The sequence below is a fragment of the Achroia grisella genome, unplaced genomic scaffold (assembly GCF_030625045.1).
Source record: "Achroia grisella isolate CSIRO2021 unplaced genomic scaffold, CSIRO_AGI_Agris_v1 utg512, whole genome shotgun sequence".
NCBI classification, from domain to species: Eukaryota; Metazoa; Arthropoda; class Insecta; order Lepidoptera; family Pyralidae; genus Achroia; species Achroia grisella.
Window position 1 is genome coordinate 2,596,854 of NW_026712906.1, and position 26,117 is coordinate 2,622,970.

General features: G+C 34.0%; 2 protein-coding genes across 2 annotated transcripts in view; both read left to right on the forward strand.

Annotated features, from left to right (window-relative positions):
- Window positions 1–798: 798 nt before the first annotated feature.
- On the forward strand, window positions 799–15,899 carry LOC131846794 (zinc finger protein 33B-like). Its single transcript, XM_059196198.1, has 10 exons — window positions 799–1,393; window positions 2,065–3,316; window positions 3,816–4,040; window positions 5,553–5,719; window positions 11,211–11,370; window positions 12,354–12,547; window positions 13,157–13,257; window positions 13,646–13,756; window positions 14,244–14,398; window positions 15,082–15,899. The coding sequence occupies exons 1-10, from the start codon at window positions 1,035–1,037 to the stop codon at window positions 15,550–15,552; spliced, it is 3,195 nt and encodes a 1,064-aa protein (XP_059052181.1). The 5' UTR covers window positions 799–1,034; the 3' UTR covers window positions 15,553–15,899.
- Window positions 15,900–19,371: 3,472 nt separating this feature from the next.
- Window positions 19,372–26,117, forward strand: part of LOC131846735 (von Willebrand factor A domain-containing protein 8) — a 35,519-nt gene continuing 28,773 nt past the window's right edge. The window contains exons 1-5 of the mRNA XM_059196117.1: window positions 19,372–19,697; window positions 20,056–20,179; window positions 20,892–21,027; window positions 21,414–21,581; window positions 21,953–22,117. Of these exons, the coding sequence (XP_059052100.1) occupies window positions 19,514–19,697; window positions 20,056–20,179; window positions 20,892–21,027; window positions 21,414–21,581; window positions 21,953–22,117 (777 nt within the window). The 5' untranslated portion in view covers window positions 19,372–19,513. The remainder of the gene's footprint in view (window positions 19,698–20,055; window positions 20,180–20,891; window positions 21,028–21,413; window positions 21,582–21,952; window positions 22,118–26,117) is intronic.

The following is a 26,117-nucleotide window of genomic DNA, read 5'->3' on the forward strand; positions in this document are numbered from 1 at the left end:
TTATAATATCCAAATAAAAAATATGAATTGAAACGCACATTTTTATTATTTTGTCTATGATATTATGCAAACATTGTTAACTTCTTGCTAGTAAAGAAAAGTTTAAATTCTCGATTTACAATAATATTCATGACAAAAATAAATACAATGAAGAAATTTAAATGCTCATTAGAACAATGAAACACAGAAATATTAAGTCCAATTGCCACTGCGTTTTTATTTGTCATTGTCATTAGTTAATTATAGTACTATTTTTTATAAACTACTACCTTTCTCATTACAATGGTAAATAATCCACCTATCGCAAAAGTTAAGTCTTAGTCAGCCAGACACTATATAAAACAATAATATATTACTGTCTTTTCTATGTATAATATGTATGTATTTACGAAAAAAATGTATCCATGTACCCATAATATAAAGCTAGCTGTTAGCTAGTTTAAATTGGGTCTAGATGGCGCTGTGTGAATTGTTCTGAGATTATTATATTATTATTATTACTGTCATTAAACTGTTGCAGTTCTAGTTACAGTGTTTTAAATTGTGTACTGCATATTTAATGTAGTACACAAAATATATCAACCCCAAAAAAATATTCTTAATTCTCTTATATTTTAGGCAGTATAGAGAAATAGCTTGGCATTTTTAATAAAAAAAACTCTCGTTACAGTTGTGTTTGATTCTTCTTTTTTTAGTTCCTATTTATTATTTAGAAAGGGACGACGAATTGCATTTGAAATTCTGTCATTCTTGACAAGTGTTCAACAATTCCAATTTGTCTTTGATGGATACTATCTGACAATCTGACTTTATTCTGTGCATGCTACTGATACTGTTCTGTGACATGTTTGCTGTATTTTTTCGTGTATTTACCTAACTGTTTTTAAAAAACCTTTTCTTTGAATATTAATAAAATTTTCTATTAAGCGTCCCACACACAAACTAAACTTCAGTGCCGTGATTTGATTAGTAGTAATTACTACAAGCAGAAATATAATATATATCTTAGTTGTTATTTTATACAGAAGCATAAAATGACCTCTGACGAATCAGACGACGAACCATTGTCGGTATTAGCAGCAGCTAAAAAATCTAATCCATACCAATTTGAGACAAATTTTACCGATGAAGACTATGGACCTAGGAAAAAAAGAAAGAAAGCTGTTTATAAAACAGACACCAAGAAGGCATCAATCACAATTAAATTGCATAAAAAGAGAGTGCTGCCTCCCAAAGTAATAGAACGCCCTACAGATGTTTGGCTGTATATGAAGGATTTAAACCCAACAGGACCTTATAGTTGTTTGCTGTGTCCAGAATGGTTTATAAACAGAGCAAAAATGATTATTCACTATGTGCTTAATCATAAAAAGGATTTTTGTGGAATTTGCAGGTAATTTATTTGCAGCAGCACAGCAGCAGCAGCAGAATTTGCATGTAATATTTTTGTAGTTTGGTATTGGTGTATTTTAGCAAGCCATCAGGGGAAGGTGTAAGGAAATTTATTTTTTTAATTTTTGTTAATGGAAGTGTGCTTACAGTATTCTGGCAGAGTGGAATGGAGTAGGATTTTAGGATGAGCATGAAGTTTGCAGAGAGTATCACATGGTTGTTAACCTGATGAATCGTCATTCCTAGACATAGGGCCTCTAATTCTTATTTGTATTAATGTAGTTACAAAAATCAGAATTTTAATTCCTGGTGTTTTATATTAGGGTTTGAGTGCAACAATTCATCAAGTCTGTACTATAGAATACTCATCTTTGTACATACCCTATCATATACCTGTATGATATAAGGACAGGCCACACTAGTAATTGTTCCACTGTTCAAGCATTGCATCTATTAAACTTATTTTAGGGTAAGGTCCAATGTTCTGACATGTACACAGAAGTCTGCCTTCTAAAATAAATTATAGTAGTCTTGATATAGTTAAGTAGTGTATGTAGTTAAATATAATAGTTTTTAAGTATAAATGTGTTGGCAAATAGCTGTAAGTTTATGTTGTATTATACAAATATAAATAAATAAATTAAAAAAAAAGTATATTTTTTTAAATTTCAGATACTTTGTACCAGACAGAGATTCCTGGTGGGCCCACCTTAAATTTCATATTCCATGGCCCTGTTCTCAATGTATTGAGAATTTTGAAACTGAAGCTGCACTCCGCCAACATCTTAGCGTTGCCCATAAGCTGGTCCACTGCCGTCTTTGTCACTTTAGAGTGTCGGATGATGACCAATATAAAACACACCTCTTACAAAAACACAATGTCACTAACGGAACCACTAGTATTGATGATGAGAACATGTGGGAACTTGACTACGAAGGTGGCACAAAATTCTTCTGCTTATTGTGCACAAAAGCAAATAACTTGTCAACAACTTTTTTCAATCACTACATGGGTTACCACCATTTTACATTGAAATGTTTTACTAACGTCATATCTGGGAGAGACCCACCATTCTCTGTGTTTGGTGCCGATGTCAGCTCTCAATTCATTGATGGGCAACTGAAGAATCAAGTTAGATTTGGTTATGTGGACTTGGAGAATAAAGTTATTGAGACTCGGGAGACTGAAAACAATGAAGCATCTGAAATGCTCAATGTTTTTGTACCAGAAATCAAGCATGAAGTTATTACTGAAGTTGATGATAAATTTAAAGAGGATGACAAAGAAAGTGATGAAATAAAGAAGAGGGATGATGAAATAGTAAAAAATTATAAAGGTGATGAAGATTTTGATGTGACACTAATGGAATTAATATTATTAGAGAAGTGTTATTTTAATTATGTAAGTCAAACTTTAGATGACATAAATTCAAATACAGTACCAATTGTGTCTGATATAAACTATGAAGCAATAAAAACAAATGGGACATTGGAGGTGACCTGTGTGCTGTGTAACACCAAGCTTCCTGTACAAGAATATCCAGGACATGTTGGGAAAATGCACAGCGTCAAATCGGTGCCCATGTTTTCTTGTCGAGTATGTGCTACAACATTTGATAGCCATCCAGAACTTGAGACACATGTGACAGAGGAATTGGCAGATTTTGATGATCTATGGATATGTCAGTTTTGTGACAAAGAGTTTGATAATAGGGAGTCTACTAGAAAACATCTGATTGAACATTTGGATATCATGGAGTATGACAATTGTTTTAGCCCACATCTTGGTTTCAAATGCAAGTATTGTCCAACATTATTCTGGAATGAAACTGACCGAGAGAAGCACCAAGTCCAGGTGCATTTTGACAAGTATCAAGATCAGTATTATAAATGTAGAAGTTGTTTGGAAACATATAGTGACAAGGTATTGTAAGTTTGTATTTTTTATTGATCTATGGTTGTATATAGTTAAGTTTTATATATTTATATGCAAAATGTATTTTAGAAGGAAAGTATGTTTATTAAATTTTAATATCTGCTTGTTTAGTACAGGTTAGTTAGAAAAATAAATAAAGTATGTTCATTTAATTTTCTAACTATCTAACTCTAGTACAGGTACTAAATAAGTATTAAAATTCACTAAAGGTCTTACTTATTTCAGCCTCCAAGCAGCTTGCTTTGTAAACTGTCTCTCTGATGTAAGGTACAGATTAGGCAGGGCAATTATAGGATAAGAAACATGACATCTTAATCAACTGGTATGATAATGTCTAAGTAATCACATACCTAAGGTATCACAGGTATAGCATGACAGTGTGAAGTCTAAAGTGGTATTCATGTATATAAGTGATAGTTACTGGTTATGGATAGGTGTACTGTTTTATGAACAAAATTGTACAATTTCTTTTTTTTAATCCTATTAGGTATGGTTTATTCATCATTACTTGGAGAAACATCAAAACATTGAAGAAGCTGCACCATCATACCTGTTGAAGTGCTGCCTCTGTTGTTTGGTGATGACCACAGTAGAGGAGATGAGAGAACACTTCCAGGACACTCACCCTGAGGCAAGAAAGGTGTTCTGTTCGTTGGACTCTTGCCAGTATAAACCACTCAGTCATAGGAAATCATTTAAGTTACATATCAGAGTAAGTAATCAAATTACTAATAATTGAACACACACGCACACCCACACCCACACAAACATACGCTACAAACACTCACACTTATTTGGTTTCAGCCCATAAGTGTGCTATACCCCATGAAGCATTAAAAAAGCAGCAAAGATTGTAAAAATAAAGCATGACAATAATAATAATCTTTTATTCACAAATATATCAGTACAATTTAATAAATTTAGGCCTGGCTTTCGAAATCTGTGCCAGTTCACTCCAACATACTAAAAAATGTATTAAACACAGGTTATTCTTCCTAACATATTACATTGTTCACAATTTTAAGTTAAGACAAAGTATAGAAAATAAAATAAGAATACAAGTAGTTGTATGAATATTGTTTAATTCGTCGCATATAATTATTTAAGCATAATTGCAGCATTACCTCTGACAATATGTTTTAACATTATTGGCCAATATACTTGTGATAGTTCACAAGTATATATGTGTCAACATGAATCAGTTATATCAATCATATATGACAACATAAATCTAAATAAAATATCCATAAATTACGTCAACAAGGAGACATTGTGTGACAATGGGTTTGACGACCTGGGCGGTCTAGCGGGTTGAACACATCGCCGTACTTCCGGTTGGGGTACGATTCCTCGCACGATAGAAATATTTGTATTCATGAGTATGATTGCTCGTAGCGGTCTGAGTTTTTTCATGTATATTATTAGTAAAATAAACAAATTTACAGTTATTAAATTTGTTAGTATTTACAGAACTTTTTAAACAGTATACATTTAGTAAATATAATAATGTATATGTATAATATAATAATAAAAGAATGGACTGAAACTACTAGGTTTGCAATAATCTCACATAAATAAATCATGAAATAATATGAGGTGCAATAATATCAATGGAACGAGATTTAGTATTGTAAAGTCGATAAAGTGTGGAACGACATTCAGCATTAATACAAATACAATTTATGTTGTGTTGTAAAATGTGTATCTGTTGTAACTGTATATATACTATCTGTGCCAAATGCATTGGTACACTAAGGATATGTAAAGGAGAAGAGGAAGACCGTACAGAAGCTGAAGATGATATCAAGTGGTGGCAGGTGGTACTTCGACAAGAACTGCTAACAATAGAGACCACTGGACACAGTTTGCTTGTTAGGAAATATATATGTAGTAGGAGATGTAAAATGTAAATGTAAAATAAAACTGATATCTGAATAAAGGCTTTATTAGCTTATATATAAAATTCTCGTGTCACAATGTTAGTAACCATACTCTTTGTATATAGTGGGTCTGAGAATCGGCTACTAACTAATTTTCACATCCCTAAGTCATAAGGGTTGTCCACCCCTAACATTTTTTAATTTTTTTATAATATGGCATTAAAAATACATAACCCCTAAATTTTCACCTTTCTACCATCTTCTTATTTCTTAATAGTGATTTTAATTTATATGGCAACGTTTGCGGGATCAGCTAGTTATAAATTTTATTTATCTGTGGTCAGACCGTGCACACAGTGGGCGGACGTCCGGAGCGGGCGGCGCAGTGCGCGGTGTGCGGGCGCGAGTTCCCGAGTTCGCGCGCGTGCAGCACGCACGTGGCGCAGGCGCACGGGCCCGGCAAGTACAAGTGCAAGCTCTGCAGGGAGGTCATGCACACCATGGATGAGAGGTACACTCTTTTCAAGTAAAATTTCTATTAGGATTATTCGGTCACAAAAGTCGGGAGGAGGGGGTAGACCTGTGTTTCTCAATGAGGGGCCCAAGGGGGCACGACCCTCATGGGACATTTTGAATGTTAAGGGTTTCTTTCTAAAACCCTATGTTTCCTTTATTACCATTCTTATTAGAAAGAGGAAGAAAAAGACTAGTGGTGACAAAAAGTGGACAACGGCAGTCAACCAGTTTTTTATAGCATAGCGGGTAAACGGGCTTGCGTGTCACCTGATGCGGCTTAGCATACCGCTTTAATTCCGATGGTAGTGGGTTCGATTCCTCGCAAGGTATAAACATTTATATTTATGAGTATGATTATTTGTATCGGTCTGGATCTTTATTATGTATGTATTTACATCTAAGTCTTTGTATCAGTTGTCTAGTAACGATAACTAAAGCTCTGCTTATAAACTTTTAACCAAGATGGCGTTGTGTGAGCTGTCAAAAAAAAATGACTGCCACCAATGAAAACGCAACACCAGGGTAAATGCAACTGCGTTACCGTCCTTGCAAGAAGGAATAACCTTTTTTCTGTAATGTTTCAATATCGTATTAATTCGGAAATATCATTGCTGGAATTGAAATATCAGTACTACAATTACACTTGTCATTGAGAGATTGAAAAACAGCCTATTATATACTCACTAAAACACGTATTTTTCGAAGCACACATCACACTGGCCAGAATGACATCTATTGACTCTTTTTTACAAAGTACCCACTTTAGTACATAACATATCTTTCCCCCGAGATTGGTAAACATTTTCACAACACAATTTACATTCACTTTTAAATTTTATTGTCCATGCACATTTTGTTAACACTTAAATAACTAATTACTAGGCTAATTTTTTGTTAGAATGGTTGGCGAGTTATTCTACTTCAAATGATTCGTCTGTTTCAACCTCAGACTCTTTGTCCTCCAAGTTACACTCTACCCGCGATCTTACTCTCTTGGAAGATAGTGTAGGTGGGGATAATGATAAAGCTCTCTTTGTCCTTAATATTTCACCTGAACTTCCTGGCATTACAATGTCTTGTGGCCCTGATACTCCAATGATGTCAGCCCATTTCTCTGGAGATGGTATAACCACATGACTTTCATCATCACTATTATATTGGGTTGCATCAGGCCTTGAAGTATTTTTTAAACTGTCTCCATTAATTGTTATCCCTCCTTTATGCATCTGGTTAATGTGTCTCAACAACAACCTTCCATTCCATCGTACCAAGTATCTACATACCCCTACTCTCTTCTCCACCATTCCTCGTAACCATCGAGGTCCTTTGCTATAATTGTGAACATACACAGACTCACCAATTTCAAATGACCGTACTTTAAGTTTTTCATTGTTTTCATTTGCACTTAATTTTCTATCTGTTTTATACGATAATGGATTTAAATAATCGAACTGTGTTCTGAACCGACGGTTGTTCAGAAGTTCCGCAGGTGTTTTTTCATTAACACTGTTAGGTGTGGCTCGCAATCCATATAATAAGTTCGGCAATCGGACATGCCAGGGTTCTGATGTTCTTTTCCTAAGTTTATTTTTTACTGTCTGTACTGTACGTTCAGCTTGCCCATTCGATGATGGATGATAAGGAGGTACTAATATCTGTCTAATTCCACAGCTCTTAAGATATTTCTGAAATTCTTCTGAAATGAAACTTCGACCATTGTCACTTACAATAGAATCAGGTAAACCTTGTTCAGCAAAAATATATCTTAATTCTCGAATCAATGTAGCACTGCTAAGATCATTTACTATTTTAACTTCTGGCCACTTAGAGTATGCATCTATGAGTATTAAAAAAGATTTGCCCTGAAAAGGTCCAGCGTAATCAACGTGTACTCTTGACCAGGCCTTATCTGGTTTCAACCACTGATGAGTAACTGGAGCAGGCATGTTCCTATTTTCTGAGCAAATATTACAGTTTTTTATCATCTCTTCAATTTGTTTATCCATACATGGCCACCAAAAATAACTTCTAGCTAAAGCTTTACTAATAACTATACCATCATGGTTCCGGTGTAATTCTTCCAAAATATAAGAGCGCATTTTCTCTGGCACCACCACTCTATTTCCCCACAGTATACAGTCACTATGTACAGATAATTCCTCTCTAATTTTCATAAACATTTTATAGTCTGTATGTACCTTAGAAGGCCATCCATTTCTTATCCAATACAATATTTTACTTAAAACTTTATCTTTTCTCGTAAGTTTTGCTACATCTTTAGCTGTAAATTCTAGTTCCATTGGTGTCTCCTCAATTAATAAAACTCCTGAATATTCCTTTTCTATAGTTGATTCTTCTGCTGGCCACCGGCTTAATGCATCAGCATTTCCTAACTTCCTGCCTTCTACATATTGAATCTCGTAATCATATGAGTTCAATAAAAGTGCCCACCTCAGCATTCTGGGTGATATAATTGTAGGAATTGGTTTTCCTGGTCCAAAAATGCCTAACAGTGGTCTATGATCTGTTTTAATTATCACTTTCCGTCCACTTATGTATTGATGGAATTTCTTCAAACCAAAAACAATAGCAGCTGCTTCTTTATCAATCTGAGCATAGTTTCGCTCATGGCTATTCATAGTACGTGATGCAAACATAACTGGTTTCACCATACCATTGTCCATTTCCTGTTCTAGAACAGCACCAAGTCCATACTGAGAAGCATCACACGACATAATCAATTTCTTAGTGCCATCATAGTGAACCAGCGTATCTTCATTGGATAACATTGTTTTCAATTTTGTAAAAGCAGTGTGTTGTTCTTTGTTCCATTTCCATTTGGACCCTTTCTCTAATAATCTATATAATGGTTCAGCAATGGTTGCCTTATGAGGTAAAAACCTATCATAAAAATTAAGAAGTCCTAGAAATGCCTGTAATTCCTTTATATTTTTTGGTGCAGGTGTCTTCTCAATGCAATCAATTTTCTCTTTAGATGGATGTATTCCTGACTCATCTATTAAATAACCTAAAAACTTGACCTTAGGTACTGCAAATAAACATTTTTCTTTATTCACTCTTAGACCAGCTTTTTGTAACCTCTGTAACACCATCTCCAGTCTTGCATTGTGTATGTTGATATCCTTACCAGAAATAACGATATCGTCTAACAGAACAGCTATCCCTGTTATTCCTGCCAGTAATGAAGTCATCAGCCTTTGAAAAATACCAGGACAAGCTTTAACACCGAAGGCCAACCGCTTTACTTTGTATAATCCTCTAGGTGTATTTACTGTAAGCAAGCTGGCTGTGTTATTATCGACAGCCACCTGTGTGTATGCTTGCTCCAAATCAATTTTTGAGAATATTACTCCCCCCTGAAGCTGTACAAAAGCTTCATTAAGTGTAGGTAAAGGGTATGTATCTGTATTAGTAGCTGCATTCACAGTGGACCGATAATCTCCACACAAACGTACCTGACCATTTGCTTTTAATACTGGGACTATCGGAGTAGCCCATTCAGAATGTGTAGTAGGTTCTAGTACCTCCTCTTGAACCAGTCTGTCTATTTCTTTGAATACTCTTTCTCTAATTGCAAATGGAATGGGTCTACTTTTAAGGAACTTTGGTACAGAACCCTCTTTTGGTGTAATATTCACTACTGGTCCAGTGTATTTGCCTAAACCAGGCTCAAAAATCTGTTTGTATCTATATAACAATTGTGTTATCTGTCCCTTATTAAAATCCATTGATTTAACATTATTTAATCCTTCTATACTTATACCCAATTGTGCAAACCAATTCCTGCCAATTAGGCTTGAACCACTACCTTTTGTAATTAATATATTCATAATTTTACTTATTTGATTATATTTTACATGGACTTTCGTCTGACCTAATAATACTAATTTACCTTCTGTGTAAGATTTTAATGCAATATCTGTTAATTCTAGTTTAGGTAATTTACCCTTCCATATTTGTTTGGCTGTTATCTCATTTATAATTGTATATGGGCAACCTGAATCTACTTCCATCAGTAATTCCATTCTATTAAGGAATACTCTAATCACAAAAGGATCCACTTTGTCTTGTCTAATGCTGTTGATTCCCACTTCATATAGCCCATTACATTCTGAATTATACTTCTTACCTTGGCTGGACTTCAATAAACAGGCTGCCTCTATATGACCAATTTTCCCACAATGATGGCATTTAGTCCAGCGGAACCTACATTCACCCCTATGTGGTTTCCCACAACGAAAACAGGTTGACATATTCTCATTATTCTTATTTGTGCTTTGAGAAGACATTCTCTGACTCACCCGTACTTTGTTAATATCCATTGGCACTATTGTATCAAGAACTGGAGTATTTGTACTACATGGTGTGATAATATTTGCATCAAAATTTGCAGTTTCCTGTGATAATACTATGTCACAAGCTTGTTCAAATGTTAATTGCCTTTGTTGAAGCAGTTTCCTCCGAATATCTTTATCTAATATTCCACACACCAATCTATCTCTCAGAGTACGATCTAAATCAGTGAAATTACAACCTATACTTAATTTACGTAATTGAGCAATATAATTTTTTATCATTTCACCTTCCTCTTGATTTCTTGTGTGAAATTTATATGATTCTACAATTTCATTAGGTTTCGGATGGAAATGATTATTCAAAATGCCCACAATAAAAGAGAAAGTCACATCACTTATTTTACTTGGAGATATCAAAGAAATGATTAAATCATATAATTCAGGGCCACAGACCGCCAATAAATTCGCTTTTTTCTTTGTATCTTCTTCAATTTCACTAGCTTGGAAGCAAAAACATAACCTTTCTATATAATTTTGCCAACACCCATGTGCTATATCAAACTCGTTAAATTTTATGCCCATTATTGTTATTTATGTAATTAGTAAGATAATAATCACTTTATTGCACTTTTCCACTATTTTCTCTCGTCGCCACTATTATATACTCACTAAAACACGTATTTTTCGAAGCACACATCACACTGGCCAGAATGACATCTATTGACTCTTTTTTACAAAGTACCCACTTTAGTACATAACACAGCCCATAAGCCACAACGCCACGGCATGCATTATATAGCATATTATATCAACACTATGAAATTTACATGTCCTCATCTATACATATAAATAAAATTGGAGTGTCTGTTTTTTAATATTGAAATAACCGTCTTTTACTACATGAATATGAATATAAATACGGTACATATACAAAAAAAAAAACACTTTTTATAATTTTTGTCTGTCCGTCTGTTAGACCGACAGACGGTTTGTTCCGGGTAATCTCCTAAATGGCTGGACCGATTTTGACGGGACTTTTATTGGCAGGTAGCTGATGTAATAAGGAGTAACTTAGGCTACTTTTATTTTAGAAAATGAAAGTTAAATTCCACGTGGACGAAGTCGCGGGTACAGCTAGTAAAATATAAAGACAATGATTTTTTTTTTCAGAAAACTTCATTACTTACTCCGACATCCTGGTCGACATCCATTTGAATGTTCAGAATGCGGCAAGTCGTTCCAATACAAGTCTTCGCTGTATATGCACAAACAGGACCATGCACCTAACAAACAGACATTTACTTGTGACTACTGCGGCAAAGTTTTTATGGTGAGTTTATTACTTATTGTTAATATCTACCATAGATAATTAAATATTCTTTTTTTTGTTGTATTCTTCACGTACTTTCAGTATGGTTTTTTATATAATTGTAACGACAAATGAGGCATTTGTCGTTACAATTATATAAAAAACTGTCCCCGCAGTTTAATCCCCATGATATTTATAACTTATTAGCTTTTGCCCGCGGCTTCGCTCTCGTTAATTTATCGCCTTAGGGGTGGAATTTATCAAAATCCTTTCTTAGGGGATGCCTACGTCATAGTAACTTTATGCAAAGAAAGTCTCAGCCCGATCTGTTTAAAATTGACAAAGTTTCATACAAACTTTCATCCCCTATTTTATCCCCTTGTCCTACGTCATAACATCTACCTGCATGTCAAATTTCAGCCCGATCCGTCCAGTGGTTTGGGCTGCGCGTTGATAGATCACTAAGTCAGTCACCTTTGAGTTATATATATTTAGATTACCCGTGTATGTAGTTAAAATCAGTAAAAATAATTTTCATTAAAATCCACTCAGTAGTTTTTGCGTGAAAGAGTTTCAAACTTCCATCCATCCACACTCACAAACTTCCACGTTTATAATATTAGTAATATAAATATTTTATATATTGCGACACAGTCTTCGCTTTTAAACGAGGTATCGTCAGGCTTTGAATGGAGCTTGGATGCCTAGTGATGACAGATCGGCGGTTTCTTCTCTGATCGATCCCAATTTAATCGGGGATCGAAATTACGACAGCCTGAGCCCATCGACCCCTAGCGGTGCCCTCAGATTAAAGTCGTATCCGTCAGGCGGGATTTGGCCTTCAGCCGCTCCATAAAGCCTTCCGCGGGTTTGGAGTGTCATCTGCATTTGCCCCCTATCGTCCTGTGAAGCTGTAAAGGCCAGCTGTGGCCAACAGCATTCGATAATGCGAAAAAAAAAGTTTGCCGGGTAAAGTGCGTCATATATATATTTGTGTTTTGTAGAAGAAGGACTCATTCCGCGAACACGTACAAATCCACGAGGGCCCTCGGCACGCATGCTCGTACTGTCCGATGCGGTTCGTGCAGCGATCCAACATGCTGCGGCATGAACGTCGTCATACGGGCGAGCGGCCCTACGCCTGCCCGGAGTGTCCACGCACCTTCGCGGACAAGGGCGCCTGCACCTCTCACGCCAGGTACCGTAATATACATTATATCTAGAATAAGATGTGGTAGTGAAACATCTTAACCCTCTGGAATGACATAAACAATATATGTATACTAGCCGACCCAGCAAATGTTATTTTGCCATACACATTGAAGTACTAATATCGCTATTAAAAATAGGAGTTGTAAAATAAAAGTAGGGGATGGTAGAAGAGTGATAATTTGGAGTTTAAAATAAATACATTTTTTGTCAAAAAAATGAGGGATGGGTTACTCTTATAATTGAGGGGTATAAAAATAGATTTTCTGAGACTTACCCGATATCACAAAAATTTCATAAAAGTCAGTAAAGCTGTTACGGTGGATGTAGGTAACAAACACTGCGACAACATTATTTTATATATTGGATTATGTCAATATCTGCCTGTATAATAATATAATGACAATATAATAATATTGTTACCAGTCCTTTCTAATATCAAGATGTCTTGAGAGGTGGGACTATGGAACAAACAACATATATTTTTTTTGCAAAAGAAGCAAAAATGTATATGTGGATTGTTTCCACAGATTGATATTAAAAATTAATTTACTTGGATTTTAAAAATAATAGTTATATATAATATTTTCTGTTACAGAACTCATTCAAAAGATACATCATATGCTTGCCTGTATTGTGGTCAGACATTTGTGCAGAAATCAAAGCTCACCTATCATATTAGAAAACACACTGGAGAGAGTGAGTTTTTATCAATTAACTATAGCTAACAACTGAGTAGGTAATAAATACCTACATCAGTATGTTACCTACATCATTAATTACATAATTAATGATGTAGGTTACATTAATAAATAATTCACATGATATGTGTGATATGCTTAATAATTAAATGCATTAACTGAAATAAATATTGGGGAAATCGACTTAATGTGTTAAGTTTAAATTACATTTTACAACATTTTTTTCACACGCTTAAATAATAGAATGTCAATACAAAAAAAAACATATATTGAAAAATCATCTTTTGAACTTAAATTATTAAAGTTATATTTTTAATTTTTTTTTAAACAATGTACATTTCGACCTAAGTGTAGTTAAAACTAGTAAAGATGTTTTCCTTTTTTAGATTTGGAAACATGTCCAATATGTTCGAAAATGTTTACAAGCGCGTGCTCGCTACGTGAACATATGAAAATCCATCAGGCCAGAAAAGGATCTGTTAAATGTCCTTTATGCGGTGAGTGCATTAAAATTAAGATTTACAAGTACATAGTTGCATAATTTATGTCCGGGAACCTTCCTATCCTTATAGATGGAAATGACATCCTATCATAATTTACTAGGAATTAATCGTAATGAAAAACCCTTGAAAGCCGTAGAAGAAGTAATTTAGAAACCAATTCCGATGTAATCATATTGGATTGCGCCTTTCCATATCTTTTTTATTCTTGAGTATATTTACTTTTTTATGTACCATAATTGGAATGGGAAACAAACTGCCTTACAACCGAAACACAGCTTAAGAAGCAAGCTAATTGGCGTACATCACTGGCTACCTCTGGCATTATCAATTTATTCTATTTAATTATTGACTTACTAAGTAATACATATATTGAGATTACAGTATAATGTAGTCCTGCTGATATTGCTAGCAATACAATCAATAGTCCCTCTTCTTACAATCCCACCTTGTACCACAGTAATGTACAATTATTGCCCATCAGATAAAACGTACCAAGACGAACGGTACATGCTGCGACACTTACGGACGACCCACACGAGGTCGCACTTCTCCTGCCCCATATGCAACAAGTCGCTCAGCAGCACCGCCGGCCTACGTCATCATGTTCTCACACACAGCTCTATCAATACATACAGGGTGAGTCTACAACATAAACGAGAGGGAGTTAGACGGCCTCAGTGGTCTAGTGGTGTAGCACACCGCCTTACTTGGTGGTCGGGGGTTCGATTCTATGCACGGTACAAACATTTGTATTCATGAGTATCATTGTTTGTATCGGTTTGGGTGTTTTCTATGTATAATATGTATGTATTTACGAAATAATATCTATGTATTTGTGTCAGCTATCTAGTGCCCATAACACAAGTTTTAGCTAGCTTAACTTGGGACTAGATGGCGCTGTGTTAATTGTCCAAAAAAATAACCGGAATTTATCATAATATCGTATATATAAAGCTGTTAGTAAACATTTTCAGCTTTGGTGGTAGTAGTAGTAATAATATTGCAAAGGAGTATGACAATTTGTGTGTATGTGGAGGGATCTTGGGAACCAATACACATCAAGAAAAAAGGCGTGTCGAAGCATTTGAAGAATAAGTATTTAACAATTGTAGTGACATCTCAGTGCTTGACTGCTGATATATCACTTTTCAATAGGACCTACATGGACATACCATCTGTGTATGTGCTTCTTTCCCTATATTGACTCAAATAGAGCTGAAACTACTGCTGCTTGTCAGCGTGATTATAAATACAATATATAGTGGAAAAAGTGATTTCGATTTTTCCTGTTTATTAATTCTTATGTAATATTTTCACAGTGTAAAGTTTGCCCCAAGTCGTATGCTGTGAGAAGAACTATCGTAAAGCACCTTCGAAAACGCCACGGGATCAAGGATTCAGTAGTGAATATAAAGGACTTCTACAGGAAAATGGACCCGAGGGAATGCGAACTAGGTCTAGAGGAAGAGGTCATGAACAGTATCTTTGGACCTCCCAAGAAAGAAAATGTCTTTTTGGCTAATTTTGTTACATTTAAAAAACTGGACTTACCTGAAGAAAGTCCCAAGGAGAACGCGAATGATGATGAAGGCGACGACGAAGAAGACGGTGATGAAGAATCTGATGATGGTAAAGATGAAGATACATCCAAAGACGGTGATGAAAGCAATGATTTTGTAAAAAATAAGGTAATAAAACAAGAACCAATTGACAATGAGGAGTTAGAACCCACTGATTTTGTAAGTGTTAAAATTGAACATGTGGAGGCAAATACGGATGAAGAAAATTAATATTTCTTAATGTTTGCTCATTGACATGAGTAAATAGGCGGCATTTCGTTTATATTATATCGAATGAATTTGTTTAGAGTACGGAAAAATGTGACCTAATAGGTATATGGAGTGAATCGATTATTACTGTATTTAAATCTCAAAATTTAAAGTTTTTTGCTACATAATTTATTCGGCGGAAGAGTATATCATTATTGAAACTACCCCTAATTTTGCTAACAAGATAAAAAAAATATTTTGTATAACTGTGTAATGCAGTGGAGGTAAATACGTATTCCACTGTACACAATGTGGAAGATGAGATTTTTTTATTATAATACTAGAAAAATACTAATTTTCTTAGAATTGGCCTCCAGCAAGGTGGACCGACGATCTGGTCAAGGTCGCTGGAAGGCATTGGATGCGAGCAGCGCAGGACCGATCGTCGCGGAGATCTTTGGGGGAGGCCTATGTCCAGCAGTGGACGTCTTCCGGGCTGCGATGATGATGATGATGATAGAATTGGCCTCAAATTAAATGTCTATTTCCAAGTTTATATATATTCAATGTTTTAATTATCGCGCGCTACGTTTAGGTATATAAATATACGGTTGTTTTGTTCTTGAACCGTAGTAGCTTTGGTGGTAGTTAATATTATTGTAAAGAGGGTGTATGACAGTTAGTATGTATGTGGAGGGATCTCGCGACTACACATTTCACCAAGGTAGACTTTGTAATATGTCGTCTACGATCAATACGTCAATCTCATCTATTTCAGGCGCCAGGAAACTTAATTAATGCAGTTGAATTACATAATACTTTAGTCCACAATGACGTGATGTCTATAGTGCTATTTATGTACATAGAAAACGGTTGCAACTTGAATCAGGTGTGCAGTTTTATCCCACCCAATTATATAAAAAAATGTTTTGTCCATTCGAAAGGTACATGTTTCTAGATTAGTCCACTTGGACAAGGCGGATGTCACGTCTGTGCTGATAGTCTTATTTAATATTGACGGCCTCGGTGGTCTAGCGGTATAGCACATCGCTTTATTTCCGAAGTTGCGGGTTCGATTCCTCACACAATTCAGACATTGGTATTCATGACTAGTACTTGTATCGGTCAGGGTGTTTGTATGTATTAAAAAATACTAAGTATATCAGTTTCTGTTATGGGTATAACAAAAACTCTGCTTAGATTACTACTAGATGGCGTTGTGTGAATTGTCCAGGGATATTATTATTTTTAATATACGTGGATACATTCTGTGTACGTTTATATTGTTGTGTGTAGGTTATTATTACCAAATTGTCTGGCGAGGCATTACCTTATTTGTTATTCCATTTGCTTACAAATCATGAAAACTAGAACACTTCAAACCCCCTTAGTGTAGTTTCTGACATCACTTTTCTATTTTGGTATTAAAACAGGATATTTTAACTATTAAAATATGACCAGGGGGAAGGGATGAGGTACTTTATGGATAGCGCAAAAGGTGTATCAAATACAGATTCATTTTTAAAGGTATATCAATTCAGTTAGAGAGGATAATGTGACCACCAGTATATGCTATTGTCTTTTGTTCAGAAGGAAATAAAGTTTCCTTCTGAGAATAAATCATTTATTAGTGGCCGTAACGCGAACTGACCAGTCCTCATAAGCAGCACCCGTGTCAGTATTTACAACAGACAGACACACACAGAGTACTCAGCGACCGTACTTATGTTAAGTGGAACAACTTTAACAGACATTCAAGAGATATTTTAACTTAAATAGTCGAATAGTAAATAGGATTCGAATGAATTGTGTCACTCGATGTATTTTAGTACTTCCGTGTACTAATTTTATAATAAAATTTGTATAATAAAATGATTGAAAAGTTTTACATCCTAATAAATATAGAGTACTTATAGTTTAATTACATTTATTATAGCCTGTGCAGATATAAATTAATTTGTTTATAGTATATTGTGGAATGTTATATAGGATGCACAATAATTTTTAATTATATTTGTATTACGAAATATGCTATTAACCGGATATAATGACTAAAAGGACATATGGTAGCTATATCCGAATAGTCACTATAATCTGTATGTATGACTATAATATAGATTCATATTAAGAGATACATAATATATATAGAAATTAATATATGTAGATCAATAGTAAAATATGCAATGAAATATAAATTTAAATTTGTGTCACGACTCTGTCGATGGTAGTTTGCCACAGTAGCGCCGGTATACCATTCCCTGGGGCAAATTGTTTTCATGAGGTTGGGCAGCATATTTTTGGAGACTCGGACCACAAATGCCTCGAAACTCCCGTTGGGACTCGAGTCAATGTCAGATTGTTTTTTGTCCGGATGTGGTTAACAATATCCTGCTCTTTGGTGGTGTACGGGATTGCGGTAAAGGCAATATATGTCTCGCTTAATCTACGCCAACAAAGAGTAATCGATCCGTGGTATTCGACGACGTTATATCCGGTTTCTACGATATTGTAATTATATTTAGTCAAATGAATCTATTTATACGCTTTAAAATAGTTTATGATTCAGTGGAACCGTATTTGTTATTGATGAATGTTTAATTATTTTTGTTTTAAGTTTTGTTTATTTTTAATAGATAATAGTATGTATTTTGTATTAATGCCGTAAAATAAATATAACGCAATAAATGTTAGAAATATAATACTGCATTTTAATAAAACTTAAATACTTTTACATCGCCTATGTTTTACTTATGCCTCTCTATTTGTTTTGTGATTAAGTTGTAAAACAAAAATATTAAAAAGTAAATACATATTTTATAAAATCGGATAGTAATTGTTAATGTGGGTCTATCATAATGCAAAATTTCCAAGAATATATATTTATTTAAAGTCACATTAAAATATTAGTCCATGGTTCACTAACCTGACTACCGCTCCTTTTTGTTTTAATTGACTCTCCGGTGAAGGAAACTCCGATATGAAACCATTAACAGCCGTGACGCTATTGTAATTGTTATTCTTTAACCAAATATTATGAAGTTTGAATCGCTGTGTGTAATTTAGTCCAACTTAAAAGATAGGATAGTATTTAATAACAATAATCTTTATTTATCTCATATAAAAACTAAAACAATTGCTGCTTATAATAAAATTAAAAGTAATGAACGATACGAAACGGTCTATAATTCAAATTTTATTAGATTTATCGTAATCTTTAATACAAAACGATGTTTGTAGTTGCTGAGGTGACCTACGTATCTACGTATTGTACGATACACTATTACTTAGGTGCAATCCGATACTATTGTATCCTTATCGTAATCTTGTCTGGGTAATTGAAGTGAGTGTAACAGTCAAAGATCGACAATTCAATGAATATCTAGTACCGATAATGTTGATTATTGGCTTGTTCATGAACCTCAGACTAAGATAAAGTATGTAGGTATTATTAGTAAATTTATATTAAGATAAAAACTGTTTGTCATAATATAATGCATTAATTGCTTAAAATTAAATAAATAATGTCATTGTGAATTCACTAATGTACGTAACATTTATGAATTATTATTTTAGGCATAGACTAGTTGATGCATCTAAATGTCTGCATAAAATGTTATAAACCATTACATACTTAAATATATACTACGTTACTTAAACAATTGAAAAATATATAGTTGCATGTAGCTCTATATGATGTGAAATTACAATATTAAAAAGTAAGAACGTAGCCAACAAAAATAAATAAACACAAGAACGTGTCTGAAACAAACAGCTGAGTCCCTAAGTCCAAACGTCACCTTGACACCTATCTTGTGTTCTTGTCGTGATAGAAATAGACTTTGGACTTGCGGATTATTTATCAATTATTATATTATACAGTCGTATTCAATAATGTTATGAATTGCGAATATTAAAATAACTTATAGTTAAGGTCTAACGTAACTTATATGTGAATTTAATAAATTATTTCATGTAAATTATAATGTATAATCCGGCAGTGACAATCCGACGAATCGATGTTTTGATACGAATAGTGAATGGTAGAAAAGCAATAATAAGCGCCAATTCGGTAAGGGCTTATTCCAGTGACGAGAAGGTGACTATAGGAGATGTTACCAAGGATATTAAACCCGCGGAAAAGGTGGAATATGTTCCTAGAAAGTATAGTAAGTTCATCATTTGAAGTTTGTTTTCCTAACCTCAAAATTTTATGTAATTGATTTAAAACGTAGTTTTAAGGCATACTTTCTTCATCTACGGGTATGTAATAACTATAAACTGGAATGATTTTTTTTGTATAGACCTTACGGGTGGATTATTTTCATATAAATATATAAAATTGGAGATTGAATTGAACATTTTGTCTAATATTGACTATTATTTGAGACTGGCACAGCATTCAAATCAGGTTTTCCTAATAATAATGTCTACTGATACAGTAGTTCTGTATATACATAAATGAAAATGAATGTTGTTCAGACATTTATTACATATATATATTTAAATTGTCTTTTATATTTACAGTGACCTTGGACAATTCAGAATTGAAAGCACTATCACAGAGTACTCTTAGAAATTTACGATGGATGATGCAAAAGGATTTGCTGGGTCAAGACATGTTCTTGCTTGGTAGACCTGGACCGGGAAGGTAATATCCTACAAAAAGAATTAATATATTGTCTATTCCAATTAACAGTAAGTTGTGATCTTCACTGACACACTCATCTTTTCTGATACAAAACTGCTAAAGTTACAGAAATAGATGTATACTACTATAATTTTATTTCTGTAACTTAAGCAGTTTTGTATTTTTCAAACGGGCCCTTTCAGATTTGAAACATATTGGTGTTTATAAATTTAAAATGTGAGAATCACACCACATAGAATCATAATACAATAGTAAGTTCTTAAAAGAGTGTAGTAGTTAGTGTGTTAACTATATATGTAAACTGCAGGCATATGCCTGCATGATAGTTTATTATGATGGTATATTTATAGATAAGAATGTTGTTAAACAAAAAGAAAAATAAAAAAGCAGCACTTTATTGCTGATGGTCACTTTTTTGATTCCTCAAACAGTACAAACATTTGTTTTCATGAGTGTGACTAATCTGGGCTAGAAAACATTCTATGTAAATTATGCATATATTTATAAAATAAAAAATATCTATGTATTTATAACAATTGCCTAGTATCCAAACATAAGCTTGGACTGGATGATGTTGTTGTGTAAATTGAGAAATTATTAATGATTTTTTCTGATACCCTTATTGAGTCTGTTACATCATCTTAATTTACTGTACCTACTTATTGTATATGTACTTATAAATTAAATAATGGATTTTATAATTTTGTGGTAGACGAAAAGTGGCTTTACAATATTTGGAGCTCACACAACGAGAACTGGAGTATGTGGCTCTATCGCGGGACACTACGGAAGCAGATCTGAAGCAGAGGAGAGAGATACAGAGTGCTACTGCTAAATATTTTGATCAGGTATTAATATATTTATTTAATTTACTTACTGGAGTAGTAGGGAGAAGTTTGATCAGTTACTTTAGTGGTCTTGACTGTGTCTCTCAGATTGAATGGAGGAAAAAGTATTGTACAAGATTTTGAGTTTTGTACATTGTACATGAGATTTAGAAGGACATAGTGCATATGGCACTCCAAACCCATGGATGGATTTATGAAGTGGCTGAATGTCAATTCCTGTCTGATTGATACAACTTTAGTCTAATGGTACCGCTAGGGATTCAAATCTCAGCATAGGCCGTCATTTGAATTGGACAGGGGATTGGAGAAGTGTAGATGCAAACATATTCCCAGTTACACACATTTAGTGTAACAGGAATTAAAATTGTTTCATTATTTGTCAATAGAGTGCAGTTCGCGCAGCTATCAAAGGTCGAGTACTAATTATTGAGGGCATAGAGAAGGCGGAACGGAATGTGTTGCCAGTGTTAAATAATTTATTGGAGAATAGAGAAATGCATTTAGAAGATGGCAGGTTTTTAGTTCCTGCAGCCAGATACGACAAGTTGCTGGAGGTAACATTTTTCAATTAGAATTTTAGTTTTGTTATTATTTGATTTGACTGATATGCATATAAGATCCGAGGTATTAAAGTTGGCTTTTGGACCCTTTAATTTATAGCCTTTTAATGTAATATTTGATTTGATATTCAAACGTACCTTTCTTAGGTAGTCTGTTAAAAATATAGCATGATTATTTTTTTATAAGTGGAATTGCAAATAAGCTAATAACCGTGATACCACTCGTTGCCATTCCGGAATACTCAGTTGAAGACTATGCCTACTGTAATAATAATCTCACTCTACAATTAAAACACAGTTTATAAAGCAATCTGTTTGGCGGCTTAAATACTTAATAATAACATTTGATTGTTGCTCTGTATTAGGAACACGGACTAGAAGAGTTGTCGAAGTGGCGGCTGGTTAGAGTCGATGAGAACTTCCGAGTGATAGCTCTAGGCTTGCCAGTGCCTCGGTACAATGGACAGCCGCTCGACCCGCCGCTCCGTTCGCGGTTTCAAGCCAGAGATGTGGCTACTATTGGATTTGGGGTGAGTTAAATTAATATTAAATATATCTAAGTCTTATGGTATAATGGTTCACTCGCTAGACTACACCGAAAGGTCACAAGTCGGAATTTGACGCATGATAAAATGAGTGTATCAATAATGAATGCGTTAATAATTATAAAAAAAACTATAATACAGACCAAATTAATGTCTTAATGGATTAATTTGGTTTATTTTCAAGTATTTTTTTCGAGATGGCTTGAAGAAATGCGTGTATGTCAAGTGTTGCGTTTAACACGATGTAGTTAGTTGACAATGCAGAGGCATTGTCAACTAACTACATTTTATCAGGGTAGTCCTCTGACTACCCTGGTATAAACAGTCATGTCATAATTATAAAATACAATGATAATATACCTCATATTATCATTGTATTTTATAATTATAATAAAAATATATCTACGTTTAATTTAACTTGAGTTGCAATCATTTTTTATTATTAAAATAACCCTTTAAAAGTGGCTCAGTATTATATTAAAAAATGTTGGAACTTTGGATATGTGAATGTAAAATATTATTACAAAATACAATAGCGAAATAGCTATCTAAATAACGAAATATGAATTTGATTAATATTTCTATTCTATACGTCTTGGTCTAATTTAATTATACATAGATTGAACTTTAACTTCATCCGTTGATCATGTAGTGATATTTTAATTAGCGAAAATAAAGTAAACAAACGTTTTCAGTTTATATTTCGTTCATAGCCCGTATATAAATTAACTACCCGGCTCAATGGAATCCAACAATGTTCCTAAATGCATAAACAGCAAGGACAAATACTTAAAACATTTAGAATTGTCCGACAGGGATTATTTTTTAAAATATAAGTTTTATAGTATTGAATATAAAATAATATTAAGAAATACACTTTTTATTTATTTATTTATTTATTTATTTATTTTTAAGGATTACCAACATAAGATACAGCAATAGAAAAATTGTTATCATTCTATACAATTCTAATGTTCTTAAACTAACTGTTCTCATAATTATAGGTAACCACAGCATGCTTTAAGTTACAAGATTATGTCACTACTATTACAATGTCAATAAAATTAATTAATAAATTAAATTTAAACTTGAATGCTCCTAACAATAATACAATAAAACATATGTGACAAGGAACGTCAACTTTTGAGCTTAGTTATGAACTCGGAGTGATTGTCAAAAAGAATATCAATTTCAGGTTTTTCCTCTGCAAAATCATTGTACAGGCGCGACAAACGGACGACAGGTGAAACACGACCCAAATTAGTTCTGCAAACTTTACTTTTGAATAAGTTGCAAGGATGACGTGGTATTCTTGTGGGTACATTAAAATTAATTTTATTTAGTAGGGGAGGACAATCTATGAGACCATTTACCAACTTGTACAGAAAAGACATGTCAAGGTAAGATCTACGCAAGGACAGTTGTTCAAGGAGAAAATGATTAGTTCTGTCTTTGTAAGTTTTAATATTGCTTGGTGTTTTGAAACGATATGACAAACTACGAACAAATTTTTTTTGTACTCTTTCTATTCTGTTTATGTGTACTTTGTAGGTAGGAGACCAAACCATGCTGCAATATTCCAACCTACTCCTCACATAGCTGTTATAAAGCAGAATAATAGTGGTTGGTTTTTTAAAACTTTTTGAGTTCCTTAAGATAAAACCCAGTGACTTGTTAGCTTCGGCCACAATTTTATCGATGTGATCAGAAAATCTTAGTTGGCCATCCATGAGAACACCAAGATCTTGTAATGTGGTGACTTCTTGTAGTTTGGTACCGTTTATAAAATAACCTGATTTGAAAGGTCTGTGTTTTCTGGTAAATTTAATATGGTAACATTTTGAAATATTGAGATACATTTTATTATCATTACACCACTTAGTAAGGCTAACAATATCATCCTGAAATTTTTCCATGTCCAAGCTATTTGCAACCGTCTTCACTAATTTAAAGTCATCAGCAAAAAGATAACCTGTACTGTGCTTAATATTATCTGTGATGTCATTTATAAAAACATTGAAAAATAAAGGTCCCAATATAGAGCCTTGGGGTATTCCTGAAGTTGCCGCAAAAGAGTAAGACTGCACACCATTGAACACGACTCTTGAGTAACGACTGTGAAGGTAAGATATACACCACCTGAGTAGGCTGCCAGTTATTCCAAACATATCCAATTTTTTAGCCAAAATTCTATGATTTACTTTATCGAAGGCTTTTGCAAAATCGGTGTAAACTACATCTACCTGAACATTTTGATCAACTGCTTCCTTAAGCTCTGAGATATATAGTGTAAGATTAGTGTTGACTGATCTTCTTGCCATAAATCCATGCTGGTTGAATATTATGTACTTTTGTATGTGAGAATACAAAACAGAATGAACCATTGTTTCGAATAATTTAGACATAGCCGACAGAAGTGATATTGGTCGGTAATTAGATATCACATCTTTCCTTCCATTCTTGTATATTGGTACTATATTAGCTGCCTTCCATTCACTGGGAAAAATCCCGGTTTGCAACGATTGATTGAAAATGATACTCAGCGGGAGAGCCACTGTGTGAGCACACCTCACTAGAAAGAGTGGGTGTATATTGTCTGGTCCTGCTCCCTTTTTAAAGTCAAGCTTCTTAAGTTTTTTAATAACTTCCTGAGGCGTCAGTAGAATATTACTTATTGTGTCATGTGTGTGGACTGTCATTGCAGAAGCATCCAATGATTTGTCACTGTGATCGTCATCCCATTCATACACGGTGGAAAAATGATTGGCAAACATGTCTGAAATCTGATTTGCATCAGAAGATGTGTTATTATTTAGGGTCATGGTATTTGGATATGATGAGCTATTTTTACGCAAACTTTTTATGTGTGACCAGAATTTTTTTGGATTATTTTTCAATTCATCTTCAATATTATTTATATATATATTATAGCATTTTTTTATTAATTTATTACAATCGTCTCTCAAATAATCGTATTCTATTTGATCCAGTGGATTTTTATATTTCTTAAATTTTCTATGGTATTTATTTTTTTGTTTTAGTAGATGTATTAGGTGAGGTGAAAACCAAATAGGATATGAACCATTGCGAATTTTTGTCATAGGAATGTGAGATCTGATGGCGTCACGCAATATATTATAAAATTTTGTCACCATTTCATTAATACAGTTGCAGGAGCCAAATTCATCCCACCAGGATATGGATTTAAGGTACGTGTTAATGGCGTTATAATCACCTTTATAGAAATTACACCTACTAGGTATGTGTATGTTTGGACTTACTTCTCTTATTTTAATATTAACTTCTATTTTCAGAGCCGGGTGATACTTGTCAATATTTCTTACAGGACTTAAACATTCAGAGACATTCAGAATTTCGTCGTTGCATAATAGCAAATCTAATGTTTTATTTTGATAGTTGGTAACGCAATTGTATTGATTAAGGTCGTTAAGTGTTAAAAAGTCTACAAACTTACATAAAAGCTCACGTTCACTGTAATCTGCAGGAACTGCGTAGAGAACATTACTATCGCTGTATTTTGGGTGCCAACCTATACCGCTCATGTTGAAGTCACCGGCAATTATAGTATAATCCCAATCAGTAGATGATTCTAAAATTCTATTGCATTTGTCAACAAATATCTCCAATGTTATATCATTAACTGGTGGTGGTAAGTAAACGGTACATAGCTTAATAGTAATGGGTTTATTCCCCGGTGAACTACAAGTAACTGAGACCCAGAGATCCTCACAGTCACTTTCCCATTCCGAAATTCGCATGGAACTCAGTCGATTGGACACCGCTATCAAAACACCACCCCCTCTTTTTGAGTTGGACATAGAGCAAGTCCCGCGATCTCGCCTGTACACGACATAGCCAATATCAAATATCTCAGAATCAAAACATCCACTACTGAGCCAAGTTTCCGTAAATATATAAATGTCGTAATTATTAATTAAGATTTGTTGACGCACCTCTGCCGCAC